This window comes from Zea mays, chromosome 10, assembly GCF_902167145.1.
Source record: "Zea mays cultivar B73 chromosome 10, Zm-B73-REFERENCE-NAM-5.0, whole genome shotgun sequence".
In the NCBI taxonomy this organism is placed as follows: Eukaryota; Viridiplantae; Streptophyta; class Magnoliopsida; order Poales; family Poaceae; genus Zea; species Zea mays.
Window position 1 is genome coordinate 22,371,416 of NC_050105.1, and position 13,857 is coordinate 22,385,272.

The 13,857-nt window shown below is 42.3% G+C and overlaps 1 protein-coding gene and 1 pseudogene across 1 annotated transcript; one reads left to right on the forward strand and one right to left on the reverse strand.

The window, feature by feature from the left end:
• The first annotated feature begins 1,757 nt into the window (after positions 1-1,757).
• LOC103640938 (pre-mRNA-splicing factor CWC22 homolog) lies at positions 1,758-9,562 on the forward strand. Its single transcript, XM_020545568.2, has 8 exons — positions 1,758-2,935; positions 3,576-3,698; positions 3,790-3,856; positions 5,575-5,678; positions 5,948-6,050; positions 6,164-6,465; positions 8,465-8,770; positions 8,866-9,562. Exons 1-8 carry the CDS (start codon positions 1,925-1,927, stop codon positions 9,220-9,222), a joined length of 2,373 nt encoding a protein of 790 aa, XP_020401157.1. The 5' UTR covers positions 1,758-1,924; the 3' UTR covers positions 9,223-9,562.
• A 3,291-nt stretch (positions 9,563-12,853) lies between these two features.
• Positions 12,854-13,857, reverse strand: part of LOC103642342 (uncharacterized) — a 32,587-nt pseudogene continuing 31,583 nt past the window's right edge.

Here is a 13,857-nt window from a genome sequence, read left to right on the forward strand (position 1 = left end):
CCCCTAACAAACGCACTCAGAGAAACAAGGACGAAAACCCCCGAGGGGTGACACCCGAGCTATCCACAAAGACCGAAACATCTCCCCAAGAGTCTCCCACTTCGGGCAGGACTCCGCCTCGCTTGAGGTTGCCGCCGCACCGACCGTCTCGCCCGAGCCAGCCTCAGACAAATAGGACAGGGGCACCCGAAAATAGGAAGGGGACATGCACATTTAATGCGTGTGCCAACCCATGCTACGACAACAGAGCACAGTGATAGATAAGACGACGATCATGTCTGGCGCCACAACATGATTACGTTTACACTACAGTGTGCGCACGCCGCCTGCCACCCTCCGATGGGACGCCTAATACGACAAGTCGAGTAGACTGGCCTTCGGGCGCAATCTCTCTGCCTCACCCGAAGCAGGATTCAGCCCGCGGGCGCGATCTCTCTGCCTCGTCCGACCTCGGCTCTAGCCTTCGGGTGATTTCTCCGCCTCGACCAACATCAAGTTTGGTCCTCGGGCAAATTCTCCACCTCGCCCGAGCTCGGCCTTGGCCACCTACTACGCCGTGAATCCTGCAGACGGCCACTCCGCCCGACTGTGGTGCACGTCAAGGGACGGCTCGACTAACGCCTCGGGAAGACTTCCGCCTCAACTAACCAGGGGCTCTGATCTCGATAAGCGCAACAGGGAATCTCGACGTCATCCCGTGTCAGGACGCTGACACACCCCGTAAGCAGCCTTTGGCCCATACCCCGGCGCTGTTACAACAACTACGGCATGGGCAACCTCTCCCTCGGGGGCTCGGGCGTACGGACAACCCCTCGGTCTCTGCCTCGGCTCTCTACGGGAAATCAGCAGGCGCGAGTCAGCAGCACAGTGCGTCATCACGTCGGCTTACAGGGCGCCAAGACGTCTCTCCTTCGGATACAACACCAGCTTCACTGTAGACGCTCCCCTTCGTGTATAAATAGGGCAGTGATCCCCCAAGAGGACGATCCATCCACGGGACACGCAGACGAACGCTCACTCCCCCACTTTGTCTTAGATATTAGTATTTGACTCAATCATCTCTATGGACTCGGGACTTCCTCTCTCCCGCCGTGCTTGTAAACCCCCTACTACAAGCACCACAGTGCGAGTAATATAAGCCTCATCCTCCTCTGCTGGAATAGGGCATTGTATTGCCCGAACCAGGATAACTGCTTGTGTCTTCTCGCTCACCATCTAGAGTCGGCTACGCGACACATTTACTAGTTGGTTAAGGACCCGTGGTCCAAACACCGACAAGTTTATTTCGAGAAGCAGCTAAACTGATAAACTGTTGTGTAAGCTACCTGTTTAGCAAAACTTCTGCTTATGGGGTGTTTGAATGCACTAGATCTAATAGTTAGCTGCTAAAATTAACTGAAGACAATGAAACAATCTAGGTATTACTTTAGCTATTAGCTATTTTAGCAAATTATCTAATAGTTAACTAGCTAGCTAATTTAACTAGCAATATTTTAACTAACTAACTATTAGTTGTAGTGCATTTAAATACCTCGTAAATCTATTAAAAACTGAAAATAAGTTGTACCAAATAGGGTTCAGAACTTACTCTAGTGAGCTTTCGATTTTTAACTTCTTGAAGCTTTTTATTTTTAAATGGTTTGAGCTTTCGATTTTTAACTTCTTGAAGCTTTTTATTTTTAAATGGTTCCAAAGCTAAATTATAAAATTTCAAAAAAGCTGAAAGCTTAGATCTGACCCTTACTACTTACTAGGCTACACGGGACCGATCGAATCGATCTCTTGTCGGCTACACAGAACCGATCGAACCGATTTCTATTTTCTTCGTATCCAATTTCCATCCTTTCCCCTCTCGCGGGCTCGCGGCCACGACCCCGCTTCCCTAGAATTATTACCACAAACCACAAAACCCTCGGTCCCGGCTATGGCTAACTCCGTCTCCCCGCCGCGCCGCCGCCGCCACAGCCACCACGATGACGTCTCCCCGCGCCGCCGCAAGCGCCGCGCGTCCCCGTATCCACCTCGCTCGCCTTCCCTCGGCGTCGACGCGGACCGCCGTCGCAGATCTAGGGCTTCGCCGCCCGATTCCGACAGCCGCGGCCGCGGCCGAGACGCCAAGCCCTCTGAGGAGAAGGAGAACGGCCACGCCAAGCCCGGAAGGGATGAAGACGGCGACAACCGATCTCCCCGGCGCGACAGGGTTTCAGACGGGGAGGAAGGTGGCGAACGCCGGAGGATGCGCGATAGGGTTTCCGACGATGAGAAGGAGGAAGGACGTCGTCGCAGGCGGGCTAGGGATCCGGATGATGAGCCGGACGACCGCCGTGGCAAGCGAGACCGGGAGAAAGACAGACGGCGCCACCGGCGCCGGAGCCCTAGCTCGGAGTCAGGGTCCTCGCCCGACGGCCGTCGCCATCGCCGCCGGCGCCGAGACGAGGGTTCGAGGCGGCGGGACGACCGTAGGCGAAGGGAGGACGAGGGAGACGAGCGCCGTAGAAGCCCTGTGAAGGAGCTGACCCCGCCACTGCCTCCCCCACCGCCGCTCCTTCCGGAGATGATCCCTGGGCGCACGGGTGGGATCTACATCCCGCCTTTCCGCATGGCGCAGATGATGCGTGATATGGAGGACAAGTCGAGCCCTGAGTATCAGCGCCTCACCTGGGATGCTCTCAAGAAGAGCATCAATGGGCTGGTGAATAAGGTGAATGCGACCAATATCAAGAATATAGTGCCAGAGCTCTTTGCAGAGAACCTTGTTCGTGGGCGGGGGCTCTTCTGTCAGTCTTGCATCAAGTCACAGATGGCCTCGCCTGGGTTTACTGATGTATTTGCTGCGCTAGTTGCGGTTGTGAATACCAAGTTCCCTGAGATTGGGAAGTTGCTTCTTGTTCGTGTCGTGCTCCAGCTCAAGAGGGCATATAAGCGAAATGACAAGGTGAGCTTGTCTTCATTTTCCTCAGCTCAAGAAGTGTTTTAGTACTTTGTTACTTTTTTATTTAAGAATGACTCATTTAGAATCTACAAACGCCGGGTCTAGTTGCATTCCAAGGTGTTTTCATATAATTAGTTTCACTTATTGTATGGTTGCTTATCTAATCCTTATCAAGATCTTTGCAATTTTTTAAACCATTTACAAAATGGGCTATCCTATTTATGTTAGTCTGGAAAAAATGGCTACTTAAGTCTGCAGCTGAAGGAGAACTATTGGTGCATACACCAATAGATCTGCTGTTCTGCAATTACAAAGGTTTGTAGTTGGCTCATGAAATTCTTTGCACAACACTTCACATTGCTTTCCATTTGTATTTGAACTCATGAACTGGATTAATGCAGGTTTTGGAAGTTACATAGGATATACCTTCTACTTGGATTATGGATTAAAGTCAAATAAAAGAACTAGCAAAAGTTGTTGTTTATACCTGGGGCTTGTATACACTGACGTTTGCTGTTTATGTACATAAGATGAATTGTTACTTACATTTAGGATGCTTAATATCTGAGTGTGAAGAATTACATATGTGCTTAATTGTTAGTTTCTGCATAAATTTCTTACTGAAGTTCTCCTTTACTTGCAGCCCCAATTGCTTGCAGCAACCAAATTCATTGCGCACTTGGTAAATCAGGTGGTGGCACATGAACTTGTGGCGCTGGAGCTTCTTACTGTACTCCTGGAAAATCCGACTGATGATAGCGTCGAGGTACACAACTTGGACCTTATGTACCATTTGACTTTATTTTGTTAACAACTTACTCAATCCTGGAACATGTGCATATTTTGGTCAATGATAGGTGGCTGTGGGTTTTGTCAAAGAGTGTGGGGCAATGCTGCAGGACTTGTCTCCTCAAGGGCTTCATGGTAAGCTATTTCAGACAATTGTCTGAGTATGGCTTGTTAAACTTGTTAGCTTTTGGTGGTGCATGATCGTTTTGGCCACACACATTTTATAGCATCAACATTCATTTATGGATCTTCAAATTGTATATCCAATGTGGTATGGTCTTGTGGTTAATTCTAAAGTACTTAAATACCATGATGATGGTTAGGTCAATCATGTGATTATCTGGGTTTTGGAAGAACATATAAATCTTGTTTTAACTTTGTATAAGATGCATTATTGCGGACCAATAGTGAAACACTAGATGTTCAGTCTTAGTTCTGGTCTTCTGGATGCTCTGGAGAAGAAAAACTGCAATGCATAAGTACAATTATTTGATTTATGCTGCTATGTGAATTGAAGTGAATCTGGCAATATTATCTTCTGTGCTAGTTGTTTAATTAAGTAAAGTAAATTTTTTAATTTTGTACATAGGTTAGCTAGCGAAAGAGCCTCTAGCGTAATGGTTAAGGCTTCCGAGTAGCACCTCCAGGTACTGGGTTCGATCCTCCTCGGGGACGAATTTCAGGCTTGGTTAAAAAAATCTCCTCGTTGTGCTCCGCCTGCTCCCGGGTTACGTCCTGCTCGCCACCCTCCGGCTGGCTGTTGCAGAGTGGACAATGACGGCCCGCTAGTGATGGAGGGCTAGGGTTCGGGATTTTCTCGGCCGGGACCATGTTTCAGCCTCATCTTAATATAATACCGGGAGGGTGGTCTTTCCCTCCCCGATCGAGTTTTTTTTACATAGGTTAGCTATTGCCCATGATGGTTGCTTTTAAGTACAAACTAGTGTTAGCCACTATTAAGTACACGGTCAAAATGTCTCTGAATCCTTCTATACATCTTGATTGTAATACTCCCTCTGGTCTAGTTTATAAGGCACAGTCAGACATGACATGGTATTGTAAATTACAATTTGACCATTCATTTTGTAAGATTGGAAAACCCTAACCCCTGAGTGGGGTTGGGAGTTGTATTAATAGACTCGGTAGTTGGGCCAGGCCCATTACAGCAGGGGCGAGAGGGTAAATACACAAGAGATAACCAAAACCCTAACGAGTAACACATTTGTTGTATTTTATTTTTTATAGTTAGAAAGTTATGATCATTGGCAGTATATTTGATTATAAATCTAATTGTATCAAGTTTGTGTTACAATAGTTAACAAATTATTGGTCAAGATTGTGAAGTTTGAATCTTGACATGCACGTGTGCCTTATAGACTGGACCGGAGGGGGAGTATTCCTTAGAGCCAATGCATGTAATTTTTCCACAAATAATCTTTCCATTAACTATATACATATTATTTTAGTATGTGTACAATCAACTATTTAAGTTCTGGCTAATAATTTATCCATTAAAAACTGGGTGGGACATACAAAAGATGATATAATGAACTTGTTTGGGTTGTGCTTGAAGATCATTATTTGTTCTTTATGTTTGTCACTCATTATAAGATGTACTAATGTTTCATTTTCTGTTCTCTTTTGAATACTGTGTCCAAAAAGTTTTTTTTATTTGAGGGTGAATGTTAAGTTTGTCATTAAATGTGATTATTTATTTATAAATGTTGAAAATTCTATTCAGCCTTAATTTGACCATTGTGAATAAGCCTTCATTGACTCCATGCTGTTAGTTCTCCCTCTCCTATTTCTTGTTCTATTCACAAAGTATTTACCCTCCTGATCAATTCTTGCAGCTATTTTTGAAAGATTTCGAGGTATTCTTCATGAAGGAGAAATAGACAAGCGAGTGCAATTTTTGATTGAAGGCCTTTTTGCAATTAGAAAAGCTAAATTCCAGGTAAAATGTTATCATGGTTTTTAAGGTGCTGTGGTGTCCTGTTGCACTGGGGATATGACTATGCCTAGGCTCCTAGGCGACGCCTAGGTGATATGGTGTAACTAAAACCTTGTGGCATCCTGTGGCACCTGGGGTATGCCTCAATCCCAGGTGACACGTCAAAAACCATGCTCCTGATTTTGAAAATGCTCAAAGTTCAGAAGCCTGGTGTTTTTCCATTGCATGTTCATTGAATGTTCTGACAGATGATTTTTGTTCCATTTATGCAGGGTTTCCCAGCCATCCGTCCAGAGTTGGATCTAGTGGAGCAGGATGACCAGTTTACACATGAGATATCCCTTGAAGATCACCTAGACCCTGAGACCAATCTAAGTAAGGTTTTGTTGTTGCATGAATGTTCTTCTATGCTACATTGATAATATGAACTTTCTGAGTGAAGAGATCCTGTTTTGTGTGATGTAATGCTGACCTCTGTTTAATTGCAGATGTTTTCCAGGCAAACCCCAATTTTGTTGAAGATGAGAAGGCATATGAGAATCTAAAGAGAAGCATCCTGGGAGCAGAGTCTTCTGAAGATGAAGAAGGATCAGATGCTGCTTCTGATGATGATGATGATGATGATGATGAATCTGATGAAGAGGATGAGGAACAAATGGAGATAAGGGATAGAACAGAGACAAATCTTGTGAATCTTAGAAGAACAATATATTTGACTATTATGTCTAGTGTTGATTTTGAAGAAGCTGGACACAAGCTTATGAAAATTAAGCTTGAGCCTGGTCAAGAGGTAAGCATCAGAAGCGTTTCTTGATTTCATGTGAATATGATTTCTGATATTGATTATGATATCTAATATTGATTTATTTTTGTTGAGGTGTTTCTTGATTGATTCATTGCTTGTTTGTGTTTGGTTCCCTTCTCCTTTTGCATGTTCATTGACTAAAGATTTAGCCTTCAATAGGAGTGCGTGGAAAACGGCCATCCATGTGCTCGAACCTTTACTTGTGGGTTCTGTTGGGTTTTTAACTTTAGCATACCCGGCTTGCTTGGGACTAAAAAGCTTTGCTGTTGTAATTTATTGTGACAATTTTCCATAGCTATGTTTAAGTATAGTTTGCTTTAGATTAAACCTAATACTTCAATACTCACCATGTTACAGAGGTTAGACATGTTGTGAAAAGTGACCACTCGTTTGGTCACCACCTAGGTACAGCCTGAATTGCTGATTCAATGGTAATTAGAAAGATAACAATTCATTTCATATGAAGTGTTCTTGAATGGTTGAGCATGATAGAGGAATTCTGTTGCTATCACCTTTAGGATCTATGATACACTTACTACTGTTGTCAAAGATGCTACCAAGAATACAAGTTATCATTTGGTGGTTAATCCTTCCTTTAACATATATAGTTACATTGTTACAACACCTTTATTAACTCCTTTTTATCATTGGTTTAGCTGAGCTAGTTTTGGCGATTTCACAAGATACTGTTTTCTGATAAATTGGTTTGCAGTGTTTGCTTCTGAGCATTGCATTACTCGCTACACTTTGTAACCTCGAGAGATTAGATTAACTGTAATATCTGATTTGGCCAGAAGAGCAGAAAATTAGATTTGAAAATGCTGAGGGTACATGTACTGTAAAATATACTCCTTCCGTCCCACAAAGATTGTCGCTCTACAAGCCTGAGGTGGAACTAGCAAGAAGTGGAAAAGACCACCATGCCCTCAACTGGCTCGATGACCTTGAGCATCGTGCCCACCATTCTGCCTTCCACAGCTGCCGTTCGGGACCTCGACGCCGACGCCATGTATCTCGAGAAGAATCACGCCACTGCTGCTCTGGCTTGTCTGGGTAGGGACGGGCCTGGTCGGACCTGTGTTGGTCGCTGCCGTCGTGGATCTCGTCCATGCCACCAACACGAAGATGCACCTGACTCCCCCCCCCCCCCCCCCCCCCCGCGCACGCAATCGAGTTGCCTCCACCACCAAGCGCCGGCGCGGGGCCACCTCCGCTGCTGGGGTGGTAGCAGGGGCCACATCTGCTACCGAGGAGCGGGCGATCAGGGCTGCCGGGGCACGAACATGGGGTACTGCTGCCGCTGAGGACGGGGCGAACTAGGCCGCTGGAGCCAATGTGGAGCAGGCAGCCATGCGGAAGGGAGAGAGAGAAACAATGGAGAAAGAGGGTGGTGATAAGATGATGGCGGGATCCATGGCGAGGCAGTGTGCCAGACGACTACCTTTGTGGGACAAATTTTGAATCGCCGGGCGACTTTTTTTGTGAGACGGAGGGAGTATTCATGACTTGACATCACTCGTAAGTTCATGCGTTGCTAGTTAGCAGACATATTGTCTCAAATACTAATATTGTGTGCAGCAGTGCAATGCGTAACTTATATTAAGTCTCTTCTGGTTTTTACTGCTCCATCTGTCACAAATTATTTCAACTAACTGTGACCTTCAACAAAAAATTTAAATCAAGCAAACATCCATTATTTATGTTATTGTCACTAAGCTTGAAATAGATGACATGCACAGAAACAAATAATGGTTATGGTTAAGTAACTTTGTTAGTTATAAATGTAATGAATCATTTGTTGGTTTAGTGGCTTTTCATATGGGGGTATTGATAATGGTCTGAATTGTAATTCCTTCTGTGGTATTTTTTTGAAGTTTTTAATTGCTTTGTCTTCTGTTGTCTTGATGAAAAATCGGCAATCATTACTTTTTTGAGGAAAATGTGCAAGTATTGTTCCCTGACAAAAATGTTTGTTTTGTGGCAGATGGAGCTGTGCATTATGCTTCTTGAGTGTTGCAGTCAGGAGAGAACATATCTTCGTTATTATGGGCTGCTAGGACAGCGTTTTTGCATGATCAATAAAGTGTACCAAGAGAACTTCGAAAAATGCTTTGTGCAACAATATTCGATGATTCATCGTCTTGAAACAAACAAGTTGAGGAATGTTGCCAAGTTCTTTGCACATTTGTTGGGGACTGATGCACTCCCTTGGCATGTTTTGGCTTACATCAGGTTGACAGAGGAAGACACAACATCATCTTCTCGTATTTTCATAAAAATATTGTTCCAAGTATGTTTGGAAAGATCCTGCCTTCAAGTCGTAGCTATTTATCATTACCTGTATTTTATTCATTAGAATACCGATATGCCTTTTTTCTGATGCAGGAATTATCGGAGCACCTGGGCATACGCCTACTCAATGAGAGGCTGAATGATCCTAACATGCAAGGTTCCTTTGAGTCTATCTTCCCAAAGGATCATCCGAAGAATACAAGGTTCTCGATCAACTTCTTCACGTCCATTGGTCTTGGTGGTATCACGGAAAGCCTGAGGGAGTACTTGAAGAACATGCCACGTCTAATAATGCAGCAGCAGAAGCCAGAATCATCAGAGTCAGATTCAAGTGGATCCGAATCTGGTTCGGAAAGCTCTAGTTCAGGGTCCAGTTCTGAGCCTGAGTCAGAATCAAGCCCTGATGAGCGTGACAGAAGGCGAAGTAATAAGAGGAGGAAGAGGACTTGAGAGCACTTCCAACTATGCTTTTTGGAATTCATGTATTTGGTTTTGTTTAAATGTGCTTCTTCAGTATACATGTGCAGTATGTGATCTAGCTCTTGATGTGTTAGTGGTAATCAGAAAGCCGTAACAGTAAGATACTATTCGAACTTGTACGTGGCAGGTTGGTAGTCCAGCAACAAAGGGCCAACAGAGATCTTGTTTATTTTTCATAACTTCCAATGCAGAACAAGTTCTGTACGTGGGTATTTGTACCATTGCGACATCACACTGCTAGCCATGTTCTGTATCCTGTAGTGTGGTAACTGGTAAGCATCAAATATGGACATCGGTTTTGATTTTTTTCTGCTCGTTTTTTCCCCAGTATATAGACAGTCAAAGCTATAGGCTTCTGTGGCCTTCACAATTTTTGTTCGTATTGGTACATTCTCTCTCTGAAGCGATAAGACATGAAGAGCACATACACGTGGCTTGAAAATGCTCCAAAATGCGTCATTTCTATATTTTCTGTCGTGGATTTAGAGATGTCTTATAAGCACATTACAGAAATTTGTTAAGTCTGAACCCAACGAAAGTTCTATGGGCTATTTGCACCTCGGCCAGTAATGAGAGTGACGAGGACATCACTCTCATGGATACAAATAACACTCCGATACGAATAACACTCCTCAAGTTGACTCCTCAATTACTCGCGCACACGCTCGACAATTGAGTTTACAGGTGATCTTATTTCTAAGTAATTATTCTTGTGCATTTGAGAGTAGTATGCTACCTAATAATTTAATTGTACTTAGGAATGAAGGAGAGGATCAGCATAGGTGTATGAAAGTCCTTGGAGACGGGGAAGACCAGCTAGGACCTCTGGATCAAGATGGAGGCCCAAACCGATTCGAGTTCATTTTAGTTTCGGATTCCAGGAATAACCCGTAATAAAATGGACGCCCAAGTCGCATATGGAGTTGGATTTGGACGTTCTTTCTATGGATGGAAAGATAATTTCGAGGAGCTTCCAATGACACCGGTTTCAGGTCCAAATTCATCCAGAATCGACGGGAATTGTCTAAACAAGTTGACGTCCAGAATCTGTTCCGGCGCTGCGACACCGTCTTTTGGTCTTTTAGGTCGTGTATCTTTGTTGAGCCCATTAGGGCGTCCAAGGGGTCTTGCATAACCCTAGAGTCTTTATTAGTAGCCGCCACATTCTTGTTAGAGGGGTTTTTGCTTAAATTAATCTGTCAAGAACAGTTCGCCGTTAGATCGGTTTGTGAGACCCCAACTCAAGAGCTTAATCATCCATCCGCAATTTTTCATATTTTGTTCTTTCTCGTTCTTGCTTGTGTCTTTGATTCGTAGGCAAGGATTAGCCTTCGTGGCGAGGTCAATCGAGCAGCGCATGGTTGATAACCAGAGGAGAAGTGGTGCTGCGATTGCGGGGTTCTAGTCTTGTTGATTGGAAACCGGATCGTCTGTATGACATCTCCACCAAATCGATAGTTACCTTCACTTGACGGAAGATCGGACACCCCGTTCCTATCAGAGAGAATGCCTGATATAAATAGTAACAGAGAAGGGTACAGTACAGAGCCTGCCTTGATTATTTGGCAAATAAGAACAGTACAAAAATGTGACTTAGGCTGTCTCCTGACTCAGTGACTCCTGAGGCTGTCTTTGGTTATTTGGCAAATTAACCAAATTTATACTCGCTGTCTCCAACGTACGACTCTGCTTTAGTTATTTGACAAGCTTAGTTGCTACTCTTAAGTTTATTTTTAGTAAGCTATATAATTCTCTACCGTGATTATGCAGAAGGTTTTTTCATATATAGACTATTTCTTCTCTTCTTTGTCTATTTTTAATGGTTAATTTATTCTCTATATAGACTCTTACCTCTCTTCTTTGTCTGTTTTTTATACTTTTAGGTTACGGATTAAGTAGAACTAATATATATATATATAATATTTAAGGGTACGATAAATATGTAAAAAAACTAGCGTAAAACATATCTCTAATATGAGCTTTTGATGTATAAAGAACAATTTATAGAAAATATTGTCGGAGATGAATAAGATTTACATATTGTTGGAGATGAATAAGATATAAATCAGAAATTTTTTTAGAGAAGTGATGCAGAGGATAACGTTGGAGACAGTGGTATACTATACCCCTAAAGCAAACGTGACAATTGCTATTCTATTTTCTATGTAACAATAAGTATAACTGCAGTATTCATGTTGGTCAATTTTTTCTTCCAAATTTGACAAATTCATAAAAATATTATCAGCATTTATATCTTTAAATATTTTTTTATAAAAAGATTTAATAGTACTAATTATGTATTATATAAATACTAAATTTTCTTGTACATATTTGATCAAAATTTAAAACATTTGACTTACTAAAAATAGAGAATGCCAATTGCTTCAATACAGAAGGAGTATTATTTTATAAGATGTATAGATTTAAACGTTAAAATCTAGGGCTAAGTCTATGATCAATAATGTAACCAATAATTTTAAAACATTATAATATATAAATTTTATATAATTAGATTTTCTGATAAATATAATTTCAAATATTATAACTTTCTAAACATAAACAATACGGTATAAAATAAATAAAAGATTAAACTATAATTTAATATACCAGTGTGAAGACGAAATGGTAGGCCTTAGCTCCCACAACACTAATTTTGTTGACGCCGACTAGCTAGATGCCATGTCAGCTTCTACTTCTACAATGAGGAGGCCCGCCTCTTGTGTGCACGCGTCGGCGACTGCATCTACTTGGCTGTACTACTCTAAAGTTGTCCGCAATCGTTCTCTCTTAATTTCTTCCTACATCTCACTATCTCGCCACATCAGCATGATTCCTTCCCATATACTACTACCTCCCACTTTTGGTTCCCTATATCTCCCCCTAAACCCTACCAAAAACATATAATACCATTTTTACTTCTACTACCATTTTGTGGGGGACAGATATCCTCCGGATCCACTAGAAGGCGAGAAGGCCTCGCGCGGAACCACGGGCCATTTACCTCACAAGGCCATCCCTTCGTGGGCCGGGCTAGAGCTACTGGCGGAATGGGCCGACCTTAGAAGGCAAAGGACTCAAGCCCAAACAATTCGTCGACTCGTGCGTTATCCACAGAAACCATCCGACTTTCTCGCGCATGACGTCCTCAAATATTGGGGCAGATTAGGGATAAGTTGGCCGGATTGTAGGGAGATCAGTTCAGTCGGTTCACTATTATTTAGGAGACATGATCCTCATGTACGTATGGAGTGCCCCACAATCGTGTATATAAGGCTCAGGGGTACCCCATCATTTCCATCGACCATCTACCTATCTCATTAGCTTTTCTCCATTCAGGAGACCTCGCTTGTAACCCCACCACATATAGATCCACCCTAGGAAGTAGGGTATTATGCCTCCCTAAGCGGCCCGAACCTGCAGAAAATCGTTTGTCCCTTTCTCATGTGTCCAACACGAACCATTGAGTTACAATCAACAACACCGTGCTACCCAAAAGCACCGCAAGGGTAACCCTGGGTGTGCGGTCGGACTCTAAACACCGACACATTCCATCTCACATTTTCTTCGACTACCATTCCTTCTGATACAACAAATTGGATAGTTATATATCAATGATGTGGAAATAGTACATGAACCAAGTAACAGAAACTGATTGCCCATGAACCAGTTGTGAAAGAATTATACAAAACAAGCAAGAGCTTGGGGCCAAAACATGTACCATGATTGTTGGAGTAATTTCATCGTCATTTGGAAAAAAACCTTTGTTTACCAAAATCTTTTGCTAAGCTCGTGATTAAAATAGAATATCGTTAATCAACCAAATTTGTGCCCATCATGCAGCAAGAACAATAATAGCTTTTATAAGTGGTCATTACAATAAAAGTGTGGTATACTCAAAGACAAAAGTACCTTTTCCAGGTAAGCATCAACATCTTCATCATAATTTCTTTGATCAATAACAAAATTAAACAAATCAGTTACTATCATGATAGGAACACCTTGTTTTTTTATAGAAGTCCTACAAAGTGTTAAACATATTTGTCACAATAATTTTATGGGTATATATGCAGAGATGGGTTCAACTTTCACCTACAGAAACAAGTAATCTTCCATTAGGAAGCCCAAAGCTAAAGGGTGATCAAGATCGACGGATTGTGAAACAACAATAATGTACAAATGACCATGGATAATAGGCACGTCAGGATGCAAATAAGGAATAGTAAACTAGAGAAGTAAAATATGTTTAGGAAAAAGTTTATTTAACAGGAGTTTCACTACATCAAAATATAGAATGTTGTACTCACTCAAATCACGATGGACCAATTTGCACCTTTGGTAAAGAGTCTGCATTGTTGTAATTATCTAAAAATGTGCAGTAAGTAGTATGAGAAAACTAAAAACAATACATACAATGAAATCCAATAGTAAAATAAATATAAATTGTAAAGAGATAATGTTATGCATACATCAACAACGAAATACAAGGGATAACTTGTTGCAGAGTATCATCTCTAAAACTTCAAATCGATCTGAACTACAACTGCCCCGAACTAAGATTTATCTACATAATTCTAACTATTTTTCGAATCCATTAAAACAACAACC